The sequence below is a fragment of the Histoplasma capsulatum genome, genomic scaffold, assembly GCF_000149585.1.
Source record: "Histoplasma capsulatum NAm1 scaffold_2 genomic scaffold, whole genome shotgun sequence".
Taxonomy (NCBI): Eukaryota; Fungi; Ascomycota; class Eurotiomycetes; order Onygenales; family Ajellomycetaceae; genus Histoplasma; species Histoplasma mississippiense.
The window spans coordinates 610,473-628,162 of record NW_001813981.1 but is presented as its reverse complement, the minus strand read 5'-3'; the positions used below and the strand labels follow the sequence as shown (position 1 = coordinate 628,162).

Below are 17,690 nucleotides of genomic sequence, written 5' to 3'. Positions count from 1 at the left end.
GCATTTGTGGGCATTGAACTGTAATGCCAAACAAAAATCCCCAATATTTTAGCCTGAGCACAAAGGATGGGGAGGCTCTTCGGACTCTTTCAAATGTTCCCTTGCCTCATCATATGAAGATTGGAGATATCGGCAATGCCACCATGTAACGTGACTCATCCACCCAACGAACTCCTATTTTTTCCATGAATCCCTGCAACTCTTCAACTTCAACCACCCACCATGCCACCCAACGAAGCAATTATAGAGCAAGCGATCGCTCAATTGAATCGACAATTGATTCCTAAATATGCTGAGGTTGCAAAGGAATTCGGAATCAATCGCGTTACCTTGATGCGGCGGTTCAAAGGTCAACAGGTCTCCAGAACAGAGGCAACATCAATCTACTGTCAGAATCTCACAAATACTGAAGAACAACACCTCCTATTTCATATTAATCAGTTATCCGATCGCGGCTTCCCTGTGACACCTCAAATACTGCGCAATTTTGTATTTGAGATCACCAAAATGCAAGTAGAAATCAACTGAGTGTCTTGCTTTTGTGAGCGGCATAAAGCAAAGATCAAGAGCATCTATCTTCGTGCTCTGGATCAAAAGAGAAAGCAGGCAGATAATAGCTACTATTTTGAACACTTCTTTACTCTTGTAATTGCAGTTTTTTTGCTTCTTTTCGCGTGCAATTCCATGAGCTTTTTGCTGACTTCTATTGAATAGTTGCAGGAGAAGATCAAGCAGTATGATATCCTACCCCAGAACACCTACAATTTCGATGAAAAAGGCTTTCTTCTTGGCCTCCTTCGTACCCTCAAGCGAATCGTTTCAATAGAAGCTCTCAAACGGAAGCATACAATTGGAGCAGTGCAGGATGGCAGTAGAGAATTCATTTCTCTGCTTGCCGGTATTTGTGCAGATGGAACTACAATTCCACCTGCACTCATTTACCGCGGGGAATCAAGAGATATGCAAGATAGTGGCTTGAAGATTTTGATCCTAAAAAGGATCAGGCATACTTCGCTGCTTCAGAAAATGGATGGAGTAATGATGAATATGGGTTAACCTGGCTGAAACAGGTGTTTGATCCTCATACAAAGCAAAAAGCAAGAAATCATTACCGCCTGCTTATATTAGATGGCCATTCATCTCATATAAATATGGCATTCATTGATTATGCGGATCAGAATCGAATTTTGCTTGCTATTCTTCCTCCCCACTCTACACACCGTTTACAGCCGCTAGATGTTGGAATATTTGGCCCACTTGCAAAGGCATATTCAGATCAACTAGATTCCTATACATGTTCTGGCTATGGCTTTATTCAGACTACAAAGCGAGATTTTTGGCGATTATTTCGTGCTGCATGGGAAATCTCTACAACTGCGGAAAATATCAAATCTGCCTTCATGGCCACTGGCATACATCCTATAGATCCTGCCCGCGTTCTCAAAAAGATTCAACCACGTCCACTTACACCCCCGGAACTGCTTCAGCAGCGTACACCTACATCTATACGAGCTTTGCGAGGCCTGATAAAGCAGGAAAGTCAACGTCACCGCCGACTTTCAGTTGATATTAAAAAAATTCTCCGCGCTGGGGAGAATATTGCTCTGGACAGAGAGGTTCTCTTAATAGAGAATAAGAATCTTCAGACTGCTCTAAATAATGAGAGAAGGCGACGCAAACGGGGTAAGTGTATGGGGTTGCTTAATCCATCAAATCCCTCACTTGCTCAATTCTTTTCTCCCACAAAGGTGCAGGCCGCGAGGGAGCAAGCAGATGCTAATGAAACTGCGAAAATCGATGATCAGGCACGCAAGGAGGATATGAAGCTTCAATGAGCGATTCTTCATGAGCAAAAGCAGGCAGAGCTCATGGAGCGGAAGGAACAACGTGAGAAGGAACGTTTAGAAGCTGCTCAACGCCGTGAGGAGGCCAAAGCTGCAGCTGCAGCTAAACGTTGTATAGAGAAGCAACGGCGAGATGAACAGAAGCTTCAACTGCAAAAAGAGAAGGAAGAACGTGCTGCTAAACATCATGAAGCACAGTTGGCCAAGAAGGCACTCGCGGAGGCCTCAAAAAGGCCTACAAGAAGATCAACAGTGGGCTCAAAACACCGTAGAAGCTCTATACAACCTTCTAAAAGCGGTAATAAGTGCCGCACGCAGGCCCCCCCAGTGGAATCAAATGATATTCCTTCTCTGAAACCTTCTACACCGCGATCCGATTCAACCGTTTCAAAACCACGAGTTTCACGTTCCGGGCGGATTATTAGGCCAAGCAATCGTTCTCTGAATTAATCATATATATTTATATGATGTATTCTACATATAGTTTTAATCTTTAATAAATAATATTAATATCTTCTTGCATTGTTGTGCTACAGTTGAAAATTAACGGCTCTATAGAGCGCTTTTTGGAGTTCGTTGGGTGGATGAGTTCGTTGGGTGGTGAGTCACGTTAAGCCTAAAAATTTCCTCATTAACATTCAAAACTCGTTTCCATTCTTCCGCCTCGCATGACCAAAAGGAATAGATCTTTGCAAGAAGATGGGTAAAGTTACTAGATGTAAGAAAAGTAAATATTATCTGTAAATATATCAAATACATATCATGCAAAGGATATATATTACACTCTAGGTCATCATATGTTTCCCATTAATAGATTAGAGACCGGCCATCAAAGACGGTTGGTTGAGACATGAACAGAAGAGAGAAAGATAAAGATGGAGAGAAATCAAGTTCACCAGGCAAAGGATCATATATATAGAGGAAAGCTGATGGTGAAGGGTTGTTTTCTCACAACAGGGAATGGATGGAAGATCACTGGGGTGTCTAAAATTGAATGAAGCATTCAACAGAGATTGTCTCAGAGCATTCTGAGGAGAAAGTTAGAAATTGAATAATACTGGATTGATAACTAGATGTGCTACATTACCAATGCACACACTAGAGTTAGTTGGTTGGGATAATTTCCTTTGGAAGCTGGTGAAACTGTACGATGAAAACAAGAGCTGTTACATTCTGAAGAAAGCGGATTTCTACATTCCTTTATTTGCCTGCATGATCAATAACTTGAACCAAAGCATAAGCACAATTGACAACTACGCCATCGGTGACGCTATACAATTCATGGTTTCGACTAGTGGGAAGGTCATTCATGGTAAAAATCGAGGGCTGGGGTGGAGATCGAGGCAGGTTGGGGGTTACCTTAGTGATGCCTCAGTTCAACAGTTATCACGGGATATGACGAGCATCAACTTCCAAAATACTCGAGATGAAAGCTCATCCTCACCAGGTAATCCACCACTTATTTCTGATGACAGTGTGGAGAAGGAATCCACTCTAGATTTCAGTGAACGGCATGGGCGAGGTTTTAGGCTCATGCCTCAGCCTTCTCCAGACATACCTACATCTTCTAAAGATTTGGCGGGAGGGTGGACCAAATAACTCATTGATGGTATAAGAGAGTTGGAATGATTTGCGCTCGCGCTTCAGTGACATCAGTCCCGCTCGCCTCGAAAGCCTCTAAAAGCATACAACCACATGAAACTGATGCACCTCTCTCTGGTGATCATGCGCCTTCACTTCTGTCTAGAATCATTCTGGAAATACTTGATTGCACACGGATTTCTATTTTGCACTTGTGTAAATGGTCCTTGAGGATTTGTTGAGTAGCTACATATTTGGCGTGAAGAGATATTTTTGCCCGATTCATCACACTCAAGATTTGATTTTGGCGATCGCATCATCATATGCCTTGATAACAGGATTATATAAACGCTTCGGATCTTGCGGGGTGCCAATGATAATTCCTCTGTCCCCGTACGGAAAAAGAATGTCTCGTATAGCTCTGCAAAGAGGTTTGGCACACTCAAATATTGGTGGAAACTCAGATAAAATATCCTCAAACCCATCTGCACCCATGTCACTTCGCTTAATTCTTGCGATCTCCCTGTAAGTATCGGTGTACCATTTTGTCAGTAAACTGTTGTTCGGTGGAGAAACTTCAACTGTTAAGATGCGCTCAAATCCACCAGCTCCGATGTTGCCTTGTTTGGTATTTGTGATTGTCTCATGACTTCCGGCGCACCATATTTCTAACATACTATCTCCCAACCAGCCATGTAGGTGATACAACGCTCGCAACTGCTTTAACTTGTTCCAACCATGACGGGCACATTGCCAGATAAGCACGTAGAAGAACGACTCGAGATCATGTCGATAGGTATGGTCGATATTAAGCAGCACCTCAATTGCCATGAATTCCATCGTGCCAGTCTGGTGCCGCGCGCCACTTCTCCCGCTCCCAACCTCTTTGGCAAGATCCAAATCGATTAGCATGCCCGAGTGACCGTCCGCCTTGCCTGGATCGGTTATTATTATATTGTTCTCCGAAATATCCCGATGAAGGATGTTCCCATCCAGGTAAAGAGACCGGTGCGCCTTTATTGCATCGCGCAGCGCCGTGAGAAGCTCCAACGGTGACCTGTAGTCATAGATCGGCCGGCCAGCGGGCGAGATCACGAGACACCGGAGGACACGGTTGTCGTACGGCTCCTCGCCGTTCCTGTCGAAGAGGCTCGGTCTGTGCGCCGACTGAATGGAGAAAGCTAGTTCGTTCTCCTCCTGGGTGTCCCTTGATGGTTGATTGATGGAACGTGATCGTTTGGACACCTGCATCCCCTTATCCGGGGATCTGCGTTTCCTGGAAGATGACTTTCGACGGATATCTAAGCGGCGCGGCTCGATGAGCGGCTGAGATTGATGAAATGAGGAGGTTGCGCTGAGGGGTGCGCTTTTGAAGTGGTGGCGCTTGTCGAACGTCAGACCGCAGCGCATGTCGGCGATGCTGGTGATGGTACTGTGACCGATGATCCTTGCGACTCCTTGGACATTCTTTTGACATGCTAGCTCGAGGAGTTCCACCTCCGGCCGCCGCTTGTCCGACACCCACGAGAATTTAGCTACGCCTTGTCCATCGTTTGTGAGAAAACACGTGGTCCCGCGACACACGATGGCATGTTGAAAGGAAAGTATTTCACCCAGCCGCAGCACTTTTTCGTCTAGGGTTCCAGGCCCTTTGACGGTTATTGATTTGTTGCCGTCTTCATCCCTAGCAATAAAACTATCCAGTCCTAGTTCCTCATCACTCATCATGGTGTAGCCAACAAGCACCTGAAAGTACCGTTTTGAGTCCTCGTAGACGTCGATGACGCCGGAGCTATAGGGACCCGAACGGTCGAACACCCACGCCTCCATCTTGGTCCCGCAGACGGCGAACGCGTGGATGAACCGCCGGGTGGGCTGCGCATCGAAGACCTCGCGCACGTAGCAGCCTATCTGCAGTAATGTGGCTTTGGTCCCGAGCTTCTCCTCAGGTTTTTTAAGCTCGCCAACCACCAGGATGTCTGTCCAGTCGTGTTTGTTTTGCAAGGGGCTCCCACCCCTAGCTCGCAAAAGAAGGTCGACTTGCCGTTCTGCCTGCGAACCAGTAAGATCCGCTTTGCTTGCTGTGGTGTAGTAGGTGCTGCGTGATTCCGAGAGAAGGTCTTCTTGAAGACGAAACCACCAGGCGAGGACATTGCCCTGTGTAGGAGGATCGGGAAACTGGGCCCAATTACTGTCGCTGTCTGGGTCTAACACACGTCGACAGATGGTATCTGCTTTGTCACTCCAATCCTTCTCCTCAAAGTATTTGTCAAAGAAGCCCTCAACATCTCGAAATGTGCAGCCACATATCTCCTCAAAGATTCTTGGATTCACCAACTTACGCGTCTGCTCGGAGCCTTTCTGCGATGATGAGGTGGATTTGACTGGCGTGCTGTCATAGGAGGGTGGGATGCTCGTCGGAGGAGTTGATTGAGGGATGTTGTCAATGAAGTTAAATACAGCTTTCCAGATGTCGATGTTCCATTTATCAACGTCCTGGATTTCATTGTCTGGGAGCCTTTGGATGACCAGGTGTACTAGAGGCCGGTAGTCATCATATTTGAAGATTCCTTTTGTTTTTTTGAGACGCTCAACTAAGTGTCCTAGATCAGACTCCAATTTCCCATCACCTATCCGTGAGTGAAGGTTACAAGCTGCACCCTCTTTCTGTAAAACAGAGAGGAGTCCCGAAGTCGCTCCCCGATAGAGTTGGTCAAGGCTATCAACAGCGCCATCATAGGAAATTAGACGTGACTCATAGATTTTTTCAGCTTCCTGAAGCACACCTTGTAAATGATTGACTGAGCTGGTTAGAGGATGGTTCTTGATAATGTTGCGATCTTCTTGTGAAAGTCCCGCCATTTTGATGGTATAAAAGACCGTTGGGTTGATGCGAGGTTAACTAGAAGTTGCTGTGATGAATGGGGCGGGAACAAAAATGCAGAATTGTTAGGAAGTTATGATGTATGATACTTGTGAGAGAAGATAGCTGGTTAGAAACAGATACTGGTCAAAGGGTTGATCCGGCTTGGCTCTGATGTGGAAAACGGATAGACCACTGAGCAAGGGACCGGGTGGAGATTAATGAAGCGCGAATAAAATACAGGATTGAAATTGTATTTTGAGGAAGGTCGGCTATTTCCATTTAGAATTAATGTACGCCAACTGTACCTGCTGGAAAAATATTGGTCCGGTTAGAGAGGGTTTTCCGGCTAAGTTGGCACCACGACTCTTGCATCATGAGATGTCCCACATGCCCCGCCAAATTTTTCTCTATTTTTTTTTTTTTTTTTAATTCCAGTCCTATCGCCACAAACTCATCTATCCCTTGTTACATCCTCCAATAAAGATGACACAGAATCAAACAAGCGAATTTGAATTCCTTCAACAATTGATAGCAATGCTAAAGGAGATTTGGATGAGTTAGCAGAGTGGTTTCAGGCAGCAGAAATAGTCACCTGGGGAAAAAATACATGACATTGTGTTGATATAGCAAGATTTCAGAAGGTCTATCTGCCTCTGAGTAAGTTTAAACTGGAAAAGTAGATACCTCTCTGGCTCATATTCACAATGTTGCCACCAACTATTTGCTCTAGAGCTGCAAATTTACCCTCTACAAAATTTCTGAATATACAACGATTCAAAAAGGACCGGAATTTGACAATCTTTTTTTCCCGCTATTGGGAGCTGTAGATATACGTGGCGTACGCGTTGAGCCAGGGAAATATATTCGGTTTGCAAGTAATCAAGTCGTCGATGCTCAGTCGGACTTTCTCATTATCTCAGCACCACGCGTCAATGTCCAATGAGAGCAGGATGGAATGAATCAGTGTTGTATGGGCGGTTGGACAGAGGTAGAATGGGCAATGACTGAAACGGTTGCATCTACCACTGAGGACAATAAATTAAACAGTCTGTGCAAGCCTAGTTACAGGACTCGAATTTTCCACCTTGAATCCTTCATTAAAGTGATACTGTAAATCTGCTTCCGTGAGCTGAAAAAAAGCTATTTGGTAAACGTCTCCCTCGACGGCTGGGTTGGCGGATTGCTGTATGAGTGCACCCGCTAGTGTGGGTTCAGATTGCATTGGATAATAGACAGGGTCATAAGTTGAATGATGGTTGCTACTTTATTGTCACTCATTCGCCTACAGTTAGCATACACACTCTTTATGATGGTTTTTCACAATGAACTTTTTTAACGTCACGTTCAAGCCTCTGCCAGGATCCATGCACATTTTTGGCAATGAAATGCATCACTCATCCCATTTACACACTGGTTGCCTGGACTGGTCCCATAACTGCCTTTGCGCAACTGGAGGAAGATCCGTGATCTAGCATATACTGCCATGTTTCTTAGTGCATAATAATCTTTTCAATTTTTGTCAACGGTCCCCGCTTTGCATGAGATATCCTCCCCTTAGTTATTCATACCCCTCATGTCCACTCCCAAATAATCATCTACCATTGAATAAAGAACAAATGAACATACTTCGGCATATATTGAGAGCACTTGTGACTAGAACATAAGTAGGTCTTGCGCTCCCATCTTGACCGCATTGATGGAGATTATGTCAAGTACTCACCAGCATCTCATCCCTCGCAGGATTATTCTAATACTCGCAGACGCTTGTTGCTTTGGAATTGATCGGTGACGATTGTAAGAAGTTCAAGAGTCACATAACTTAGCTGGATTTCGTACTTGACAATTATCTCAGCATGCTCAGCCTCTCTTCTCGATATTTTCGGATTAGCGCGACCAACTAAACTCCTTTAGACTTCTGCCAAGTCCTGCTAACTTCTGGACCAATAAGAGACTTCACACGTGCTCGCAACCTAATATCTCGTAGAGAGTCTGAGAAGAAACGGTTCCATCGTGTGTGGAAAATCAACACCGCCCATACAAAATATTCGATTGACTTCGAAATCATACATCTACCCTAAATATCTGCCTGATCATCACCAAACCGATATTTTTCAAATCCTCAGCCATTCTGCTATCATCTCTGCTATTTTACAACTCACTACCCCTTCTCATCATGTCACAATCGTTGACAAAAGACAGCGTGTCTTTTGAATCTCAAGACACCCAATGTCAGACGCGCTCCAGCCAATATCCTTCATCACTCGAAGATGAATCCTCTCTACAACCACTACAGTCTCCCAACAATGTAGATGATGAATATGACACATCAGACAGTGACTTAACAGAGCTTGAATCTATTGATACTCCTTCGGAATTCGAGATCACCGATACTGATACCGATACCCCGCGAGCTTGTTCACGATCAAACCGCCGTGGCCCACAGCACCTGCCTACAATGCCTTATAACCGGCAGAAAAGACGGTCAAAATTATCTCGCGTTGTCAGAACATTACAGCGAAACAGTTGGGGAATGGAGGCCTTTATAGAGGCTTGGATTCAGAGTCCCGATATCTTGACTCATCGACGATACAGTACTCCTACGAAGCGGCGAAATGCACTATATTCAGCACTTTCCAAAGCAGGGGTATTCAATGATAATCAACGTTATACTGTCTTGCTTAAACAGGAGCTGAAATGCCTTATCAATACTCCCTTCTTTGCAAAATTCAATCACGATTCTGATCTGGATACCATTGACTTAGGTTTCATGAACTCCTCGAAGCGAATATTCTGATCCACTTCAGACACTCGAGATGTGAAATGCTGAATGGTGTCATTGATGAAAGAGGTGTCAGTATTGTTGACATTCTGCCTGTTATTCTGACAGATCTGAAGAAGTATTGATCGGAAATATTGCACTGCTTGTTGAACCTTGACATGACTGTCAATAAAGACAATGGTCTTTAAAATGTGTTGAGGTATGATCTTTCCATCTGTATCAATGGCCTCGTTCAATAAAAAATATAACATATCATAGGATACAAGTTTACCGCGTGGAATCGGATGTACGCCGATAAAGATATCAGGACGGTTAATGGAAGTTCGAATAACCTGAGTCTGCCGTGGGTTTACACCAATAGAACGAAATCCAGCCTCTTGAAGAATGATATCTTCAGCTTTACTGCTGAGGGTTGCGGAACAGCCAAACCAGACAATATCCTCACGAAGAAGCAATCTCAGATGCCCCAGCCTGGCAAACTGACTACGGAATTGACTCCACTGTGTGACAAGATGACACTCATCGATAGCTACAAGCCCAATCTTTTCTTGTAAAGTAGGGTCTTGAAGAACATGCTGAAATCGCTTGCAAAGAGCTTGCTCTGGACTGAGCAGTATATGTGTATACTCACCTTGTTGAATGCGTTTGAGTAAGTCTTCTTGCCCCTGGAGATTATCAGCACTGACCAGACAAGGATTGGCACCGGGAAACCGTGCTATATCTCTTGTTTGCTGATCACCAAGCTTGTTTAGAGGAACCAGTTGAATGGTTATCTTTCCTGTCAGAATTGTATAGGATTGAAGAATAAGGCTCTTTCCATAGCCAGTTCTGGCAATGAATAAAGTGTCGCTATATCCATATATCATGCGCCGAAGTATACGGACTTGTTCTATGCGTGGCTGAAGAGTACACTCAGGATCTGGACGCGGGCCTTGAAGTATTCGTTGAAGACAATACTGAATAACATCCTGTTGCTTGTCGATACTATCTGGTCCGGCATAGCTCATGACAAGTTGTGGCATATCTTCAATGTTCATTGAAAGTATTTGCTTTAATGATGGCTTTTGAAGCCGCTGTTGTAGCTGACTTGCGCGTTTTCTTCGATCCCCCTTGGCCATATTTGATGCAGTTGATGGGACGTTGTCCGACCCAGCTGTCAAAAAGAAGTGTTATGTGATTGGTTCAGAAGTTGTCGGAAGATCCCAGAAGTTGTCAGGAGTTCAGAGATGTTGTCAGAAGTTGATGTGCCGCGTGAGGTTGCCAAGAGTTCAGAAGTTGTCAGAAGTTGCCAGAAGTTGCCGGAAGTCGCTGGAAAATACACTCGGTGCTTTGACTAGAGTCTCTGATGGCTGGATAGATGTTTTGATGGCAAGATCAAGGCGTTGGATGACTAGACATGATCATGGTTGAAAAATTAGCAAATCGTTCCCGTGTTCAAAATCATAGTAGCAGTTTTCGACGCGACACTTCATACTCAGAATATATGTATTTTCAGATAAAAATTACATCAATCGACAGGAAATTGAAAAATTAACCCTCCAAGGTGGTAGAGAAATGATCTATGAGTGATGTTGCACAGTGATTCTATCTCAAACATTATGGTTGGAGCAAATCGTTCCCGTGTTGCTAACAAACAGGAACCGTTTTTTCTCAGACGCTCCGCGAAGAGTTTGCTGGGGATGTCCCATTTAGGTTTAGTGTAAGCCCCGTGACAGTTGATTGGCTCAGATGTTAGCAGGACTTGGCAGAAAGTAGCAGTAGTTCGGATTGGGTTAGCTCGGAGTGGAGTGGCTGAGTTTACTGAGATAAAAAGCCCCGATTCATTCAGTTTGCTTTGGCACAATAGCTGCTTTGACGAAAAAGGGGAAAAAGATTTTCAGCGGTTGGCCAGCTAACAAAGTTTTCTTTCGGTGGAGAGCAAAGGATCTTCTGAAAATATGGGCCAGGTACGTCAAAATTTCCCGTTTTCACCTCCTACCACCTACGGTTTTGCTAATTCCAGCGCGTCGTCTCAGCCGCCCTTGAGAATACTTCAACTCTACCATTTTGTCCCACAATCCGCCCGTCTCTTTCTCTATCGCCTTCTCCTACCAATTGGTACATACCTCTACGGTACCGGGACTTACGGTGTGCTTAATGTTCAACGGCTACCCTTCAATCTATACCTCAAACGGGCCCCGTCTCAGCGTCTCGTGAACGAAGCGCGTGCACTTGAATTGGTTGCAAAACACACAACATTAAATGCACCTCGGGTTCTTGATTTTATCGAGTTACCAGCAGCAGAAGAGTGTTGGATGTTGACCACTCGCATCGAGGGTGACATTGCGGGAAAATGCCTCACGTTGATGGATGCTGAACAACTAGAGCAGTTCAGCATTGATTTTAGGGATTATGTGGAGCAAATTCGATCTATCCCAAATCCCTATTCCCATCTTATCTGCAGCCCACTTGGTGGAGAGTGTCGCGATTGTCGAATTGACCATGACAATGGCGGGAACGGACCCTATGACAAAATTGAGGATCTGAACAAGCGTCTCATGAGCATCTCTAGCCCGATTCCAGAAGACGCTGATAGAGCTCTGGTTGCAGAGGTACATTCCCGGCCATACCGTGTTTTCTTCACGCATGCGGATCTCAAGCCAGGAAACGTGCTGGTACATAGTGGTAGATTATCTGGGTTTGTTGATTGGGAATTTGCAGGTTGGTATCCTGAGTATTGGGAGTACAGCAAGGCGTGCTATGTTGTGTACAGATGGCAGCTTTGGTTGGAAACGATGAAAAAGGCGTTCCCTGAATACACTGATGAATGGAGAGCTGAACGGGTACTCCAAGCCCATACCTGTCCCCTCTGATCTACATTTTTGCTGCATGAAGCGCCTCCTACTTCAGTTTCAGATATGGTGTTGGGCATTGCTGACCATTGTAAAGAAGAAACCAAAGGAAGATTTCGATTAATCCACCCACTATTCCCCGTAATCAATGATTTCAAGTGGCCGGTGCCCAGAATAACCCCCTGCCCCAACAGGCTTGGCTAGGATTGGTTTTAGACTTCGTAACCTGAAAGAAGGATGAAACTCATCAGCATTTCTTCTTTCTACATTTTTAGGAAATGCACCTATAAATATAACCTGCCGCGCTCATATGCTACCGGCGGTAGATTCATTGGCCGTCGAGAGGCCATACTCAAAACACGATAACAACGGCGCAGGCGAACCTAACGGATGGGCGGCAAGCGCTCACGTTCACTACCAATGAAAACCCTTAGATGGCAATACCCCTGTCCCAAAACGTCCAGGGCGCATTCTGCGTCATGGTGGGAAACACCATCTGTTGGTTCCCATTGCTTTACTGGATACCGCACGCGCCGACAACCTTCTCCAAGGAACGCACGCCTGTCCTCTTTCATGTCTCCACCGAGGACTGGGCCCTCCTTTCTTCTGTACATGCTACCGAACGATGACAACCGATGGGAGAGTCATGGGCCGCCTCGCGAGGATCGCCTATATAAAGCCCCTTAACTCTGCCCTCGTCCCTGGATGTCTTCAAATCCAAACCAACAGAACCAGAATCGATTCTCCAATCTTATACTCAACCGTTGCCCCCAGTATCCAGAACCCTATATCCACTCCCCCCTTTCGCGGCATACTTCGTTGCCAATTCTTCAAAGTCCAGCCCTTTCCTGTCTTCGCCGTCTCGGTCCATACACCTCGTTCCGACAACTCTGGCGGGCTTTACGTCCTGAGCTCATCGCATTTTCAATCGACGGTTTCCAGCGTTTTCGATCTATCCCGTCTGACCCCACACTACAATACCATCGATCCCATACCACCATGGAAGCCAACGGGATTTATCTCATTCTTTCAGTTGCTGCGGTTGAGTACCATTGGGGGATCTATGTGGCCGAGAATGCAACTAAGGGGGTCATCCACCACGCCAATAACGCGCAAGGCGGTTGGTCGTACGAGCGCAAGCTCACTCAAACCCTTGTCCTCTCGAAAATGTTAGCATTGGCCTTGAAAATCGGAACCATCCCCCTACCGCAAGGGCATACCCAAATCGACCCTATCCTAGGCAATCCGAATATGATCTCGCAGGATCCGGGGTTTAGGTGCAGAGCGTGGGCACTGGATGGCGTGGCACGGCTCCACACTATGGGCGTTGTCAACGCTCCCGATAACTCGGCGGTGATGGCCAAGGCGTATCAGCTGGCAAATGCGAATCGATCGAACATTGAGCTAGGTACAGGGTCGTTTGTTGTGGCGACGTTGTAGTTATTTGGAATCCTGCTGCCGAGATATGTGTTTGTCCCTGTTTAAGCTGATGGGGAGCTGTTTATGGAGCGACCGCTGACCATGTCTCATAAAACACCTGAATTGTCGCTTCCTGTACCTCTGAAAGTGACATATATAAGAGTGATTGTTCAAATGAGAAAGATTTTGAGTCCATGTTCCTTTTCGTTCCCCTATCCCATTATTCTACCTTGCTGAAGTTGAAGACATGATTTCGCTCCTTAGGCGTTGGAAATTGTAAAGAGCCCCCTAGTCAGATCCATGAGCCTGCCGGAAATCTGGATAAGATATCAAATCATATTCAATCCCAGTTTTTGTGGGTCATTTGACGCACTTGTTCGCGCTGTCCCAATGAGGGACGAAGTGCGTGCTCCCGGCCAAATCTGCTCTTCTAAGCCATGCAGAGGCCCATGGAACTGTTGTGCGGGGTCGCACTCGGGAGAAACTAGCGTTGGAATATCAACGGAGCCTAGAGAACTTGTTTTGTACAATAGAGATATATATATATAATAAGAGGAGTTGCGGTTCTCACAAATCATGTCCATCCTCACTCTTACTCAAATGCATGCTATATCAAAACACAAACAAAAAGCAAGTCACGCATTAGTTTACAATGTTTGGGTTATTTTCCGCATCTTGAAGCGTTTCAATCATGTTCCGGGATAGATTGGAATTTTCTTTCTTCCACCGTCCGCCGTTTGGAAAGACAAGCCGTCGTAAACGGTTGACACAAGAGATCAAGGACTGATAGCTCGGTGTGAAATAGTCTCCAGCAATTCTAAGAAAAGTCGCTCTCCTCACTTATCACTCCTTGCTTTGCAGCCGCCAGCTCTTCAGTACTCATATAATTCCATTTCTCAAACCGCTCGACAGTGCTTCCCTTCCCTGGGCCGTCATAGTGAATGCATATCCAGAACAGGACCCAGAAGAACGACTCCAGATCATGCATGAAACAATGTTTTTCGCCGTACAAGACACCGATGGCCATGAACGCCCTGGTGCCCGTCTTGCCCCGTGCGCCGGAAGATGCATCCCGTTGTACCCTGATTGCCAGGTCAAGGTCGATCAGAAAGGCAGGCCATGATGGGTTGTCCTTGTCTTCGTTCACCATCAGGTTCCGGGGGGAAACGTCGCATTGGATGAGGCCAGCCTCGTCATGGAGTGACATGTAACCTTCAATACAGCCAGCCAGCGCAGCGAGCAGAACGGCCTTCGAGCTACTCTGGTAGATTGGTTTCCCGTAGTCCCGGATAACGACGCGGCGGTGCACTCGGTTTAATTGGGTTGAGCCGCCGGCAGGTTTGGACGGAGAACTTGACTGGGTACGTTTGCTTGGGGGAGGAGGAAGCGCTGTGTCCACGCAGTCAGAGGATCGCTTCTGGCCGGCGGTGCTGCCCTGGCTCTTTTGTCCTCTTTGAGACCTACTACGCCGCACTGTCGCCTTAAAGCCACCCTTTTCATCTTTCGTCGGAATACTGAGGCCCTTTCGGATAGCCAAGACATCATCAACCTTGCCGTCCATGCGAACGGTTTCGTGGTGATAGTACCTCGCCACATTCTTGACCCCCTTCGCCATCGCTTCTCGCAACAACTCTCCTTCCTCAGTGCGTTCCGGATACTGCCAGGAGTCCTTGACAACCAGCGGCGTCCGTGATTTGTCAGTCTCACAGTGTGCCTTCCAGCAGGTTGTGGCTCGCCCGGCGACGCAGCGTGCTCGTCCGACAATCCCGTCGATGATCAGCCGTTCCCTCGTACCGTCTTTCTCAATCTCGATATACCGTTCGGTTCCGGTCGTGACGATGGTGGGATCAAACCCAAGTTGCTCCCGGCTCATCAGGAGGAATCCAAGGACAACAGACACAAATTGAAGGCCGTCCTGGTTGATGTTGAACTCCTCCGACGCGATCCCGCCCAGGCGGTCAAAGTTCCATAGTCGCAGAAATGGCCCGCAAAGGGTGAACCCCAGCACGAAACGACGAGTGTCCTGCGCAGAAAGGACCTCCCTGGAATACCTGCCAAGATCAAACCATGCCCCGGATTTCCTGTCGTATTTCGGGTCATTCTTCAGCTCTCCTGGCACCAGGATCTGCGACCAGCGGCATCTGGAGTCTTCTGTGGCCGTCGGATCATCGACAAAGCCGATATCGAGCTTTCTCTCCGCGATAGACCCCTGTAGTGGCTGGCTTGGCTGTGCGAGAGGTCTGCGGTCGATCTTCCAGGACGGCTCTTGTGCTTCGGCTAATCGTACGAGCTCAGCGATGATGTTAGCCAGCCATCCCAGAACGTCTTTTTCTGCCGCAAGTTCAGGCCAGCCCCGCCAGCCCTCCTCTTCACCGTAAAGTGGGTTGTCTCCCCTCTTGCACCCTTCCAACACCGCTTGTGAAGCTGCAGTGAGTTGTGCAATGTTTCCAAAGTACGCGTCAAAGAACCCAGGGATATCGACGTGTATCTCTCCAAGCTCCTCCTTCAGCACAAAGTCAACGTGCTTTCGGTATTCTGTAGAATTGACGAAACTGCTAGTGTTGCGCAACCAGGGCGTCTGCTGGATTGATGATATGGGGCGCGGAGGAGTGGTGACTCGTGTGACGGTGTCAATAAGACTAAGGACGGCGTTCCAGACATTGACGTCCAGGTCTTTTTGGATGACGAGCCACGCCAACGCTCGGCAGTGGTTGTAGGTGAGGTGGTTTTGTTGGAGGCGCCTGAATAAACTAGCGAGATCGGACGCAAGGTTTTCATCGCCGGTTCGTGAGCCAAGTTTGAACGCGGCTCTCTCCCCCATCAAGGTGGTAAGGAGTTTCGATATTGCCTGTTGGCAAATTTCGTCCCGAGGGTCAGTAGTATCATTATATTTTTGTTCTGCCTCTTGAAGTAGATCTTGTAATCGGTATAGTGAGTCGCTTAGAGGATGGTTTGCGATGATATCGCAATCGTGGTCCGAAAGCTCAGCCATATATGATGAATGGGAAGCAAACTGCAGAATTGTTAGCAAGTTATGATGTATGATATCTGCGAGAGAAGATAGCTCGCTGGGAACGAATGCTGGTATATATAATCAAAGGGAGGATTATGGCCACAGGGTTGATCCGGCTTGGCTTTGATGCAGTACGTGAATGAAAGAACGAATAGAGCCGCCGAGCAATGAACTGGGTGGAGATTAATCCTATTCGATCGCGACAGGAATGGTAATCAGCGCGAACAAAATAGGGGGATTGAAATCGTATTTGAGAACATCGGCTATTCCCATTTAGGATTAATGTAGGCCAACCTTGGAAACCAACCCGTTGTGTTGCAGATGCGGTTAGAGTCATGGTCCGACATGAGCCAATGATAACGCAAAGCACAACAGTTGGTCAAGCAGCTGTAGGGCGAGAGGTAGCAAGCGAATCATGATTGGAAGATCACCATCTCCCCTTACTACCTCTGTCCTCTCCTTCGCTTCTATCTGAATTGGTTAGAGGATGGTTCTTGATAATGTTGCGATCTTCTTGTGAAAGTCCCGCCACTTTGATGGTATAAAAGACCCTTAAGTTAGTGCGAGGAATTGCAAAGAGAGGGAAAGTTACAGGGTGGTATGCTAATTTTACCACCAAACATTTTCTTGGCCAAAACAAATGACTAAGCATGGAGCTTAATTGATTTTTGATTTGATTGGTTTATTCATTTCCACTGACCCTCCCTATTCGGGTTATCTTTGGACGTCTTCAATTACATGTACGAGCTTACTGCCTACCCAACACAAAGGAAAATATATAAACCGCAGCCCGACAGCACTATGCTGAACTTTGGTATTCGCTCTCTTCAGTGACCGCAAGATTGCCACTTTTTGGCCCCGCGATCGAAAGCGCAGCCTGGTCACCCTTCATACCTCAATAGTATAGGGGCCATTTTACACTTAAATGCGGTCATCCTGGTCATTCCAAAGGTATGAGGATTTTTACAGTACTGTACAGCTCTAGGAAATTCTCTGGATCCATATTGAGACCGATTCAGAAAGGGCCAATTTGGTATTAATTTCCTGTGCCATTAACCTCTATTTACCATGTTATGCTACCCAATGACAAAAGTTCAAAGTTCCAGAAATGAAACCACTTGGGTGCCTGAAATAGCCGCTGTGGACCCACCAATTGCAGCGCTTCAGGCAACTAACGTGACTAGCAGCTTTGGCAAGCCATCGCGACTGGGTGACGTCGAACTGTCGTATACAGCCATTCTCTTTGCGCACAGTTTCCTTATTCCACGCTTATGGTGCTCTGGGATTATATGGGGAAAGAAAATATTTGATATGAGGGAAAGTGGGTATAGTACGCACCATGGGCCACGGTTTCAAG

General features: G+C 46.4%; 7 protein-coding genes across 7 annotated transcripts; 4 read left to right on the top strand and 3 right to left on the bottom strand.

Annotated features, from left to right (window-relative positions):
- Positions 1 to 222: 222 nt before the first annotated feature.
- Positions 223 to 2,294, top strand: HCAG_02287 (predicted protein; the record flags this gene model as incomplete). Its single annotated transcript, XM_001542066.1, has 4 exons — positions 223 to 513; positions 715 to 1,035; positions 1,071 to 1,683; positions 1,906 to 2,294. 4 exons carry the CDS (start codon positions 223 to 225, stop codon positions 2,292 to 2,294), a joined length of 1,614 nt encoding a protein of 537 aa, XP_001542116.1.
- A 639-nt stretch (positions 2,295 to 2,933) lies between these two features.
- HCAG_02286 (predicted protein) lies at positions 2,934 to 3,443 on the top strand (the record flags this gene model as incomplete). The annotated part of the gene is made up of 1 exon (XM_001542065.1): positions 2,934 to 3,443. The coding sequence occupies one exon, from the start codon at positions 2,934 to 2,936 to the stop codon at positions 3,441 to 3,443; it is 510 nt and encodes a 169-aa protein (XP_001542115.1).
- A 273-nt stretch (positions 3,444 to 3,716) lies between these two features.
- On the bottom strand, positions 3,717 to 6,287 carry HCAG_02285 (predicted protein; the record flags this gene model as incomplete). The annotated part of the gene is made up of 2 exons (XM_001542064.1): positions 3,717 to 5,713; positions 5,768 to 6,287. 2 exons carry the CDS (start codon positions 6,285 to 6,287, stop codon positions 3,717 to 3,719), a joined length of 2,517 nt encoding a protein of 838 aa, XP_001542114.1.
- A 2,734-nt stretch (positions 6,288 to 9,021) lies between these two features.
- Positions 9,022 to 10,188, bottom strand: HCAG_02284 (predicted protein; the record flags this gene model as incomplete). The annotated part of the gene is made up of 1 exon (XM_001542063.1): positions 9,022 to 10,188. The coding sequence occupies one exon, from the start codon at positions 10,186 to 10,188 to the stop codon at positions 9,022 to 9,024; it is 1,167 nt and encodes a 388-aa protein (XP_001542113.1).
- Positions 10,189 to 11,007: 819 nt separating this feature from the next.
- HCAG_02283 (predicted protein) lies at positions 11,008 to 11,922 on the top strand (the record flags this gene model as incomplete). Its single annotated transcript, XM_001542062.1, has 2 exons — positions 11,008 to 11,016; positions 11,086 to 11,922. The coding sequence occupies 2 exons, from the start codon at positions 11,008 to 11,010 to the stop codon at positions 11,920 to 11,922; spliced, it is 846 nt and encodes a 281-aa protein (XP_001542112.1).
- Positions 11,923 to 12,900: 978 nt separating this feature from the next.
- On the top strand, positions 12,901 to 13,341 carry HCAG_02282 (predicted protein; the record flags this gene model as incomplete). Its single annotated transcript, XM_001542061.1, has 1 exon — positions 12,901 to 13,341. The coding sequence occupies one exon, from the start codon at positions 12,901 to 12,903 to the stop codon at positions 13,339 to 13,341; it is 441 nt and encodes a 146-aa protein (XP_001542111.1).
- Positions 13,342 to 14,137: 796 nt separating this feature from the next.
- On the bottom strand, positions 14,138 to 16,680 carry HCAG_02281 (predicted protein; the record flags this gene model as incomplete). The annotated part of the gene is made up of 3 exons (XM_001542060.1): positions 14,138 to 16,333; positions 16,483 to 16,522; positions 16,628 to 16,680. The coding sequence occupies 3 exons, from the start codon at positions 16,678 to 16,680 to the stop codon at positions 14,138 to 14,140; spliced, it is 2,289 nt and encodes a 762-aa protein (XP_001542110.1).
- Between the last annotated feature and the right edge of the window lie 1,010 nt (positions 16,681 to 17,690).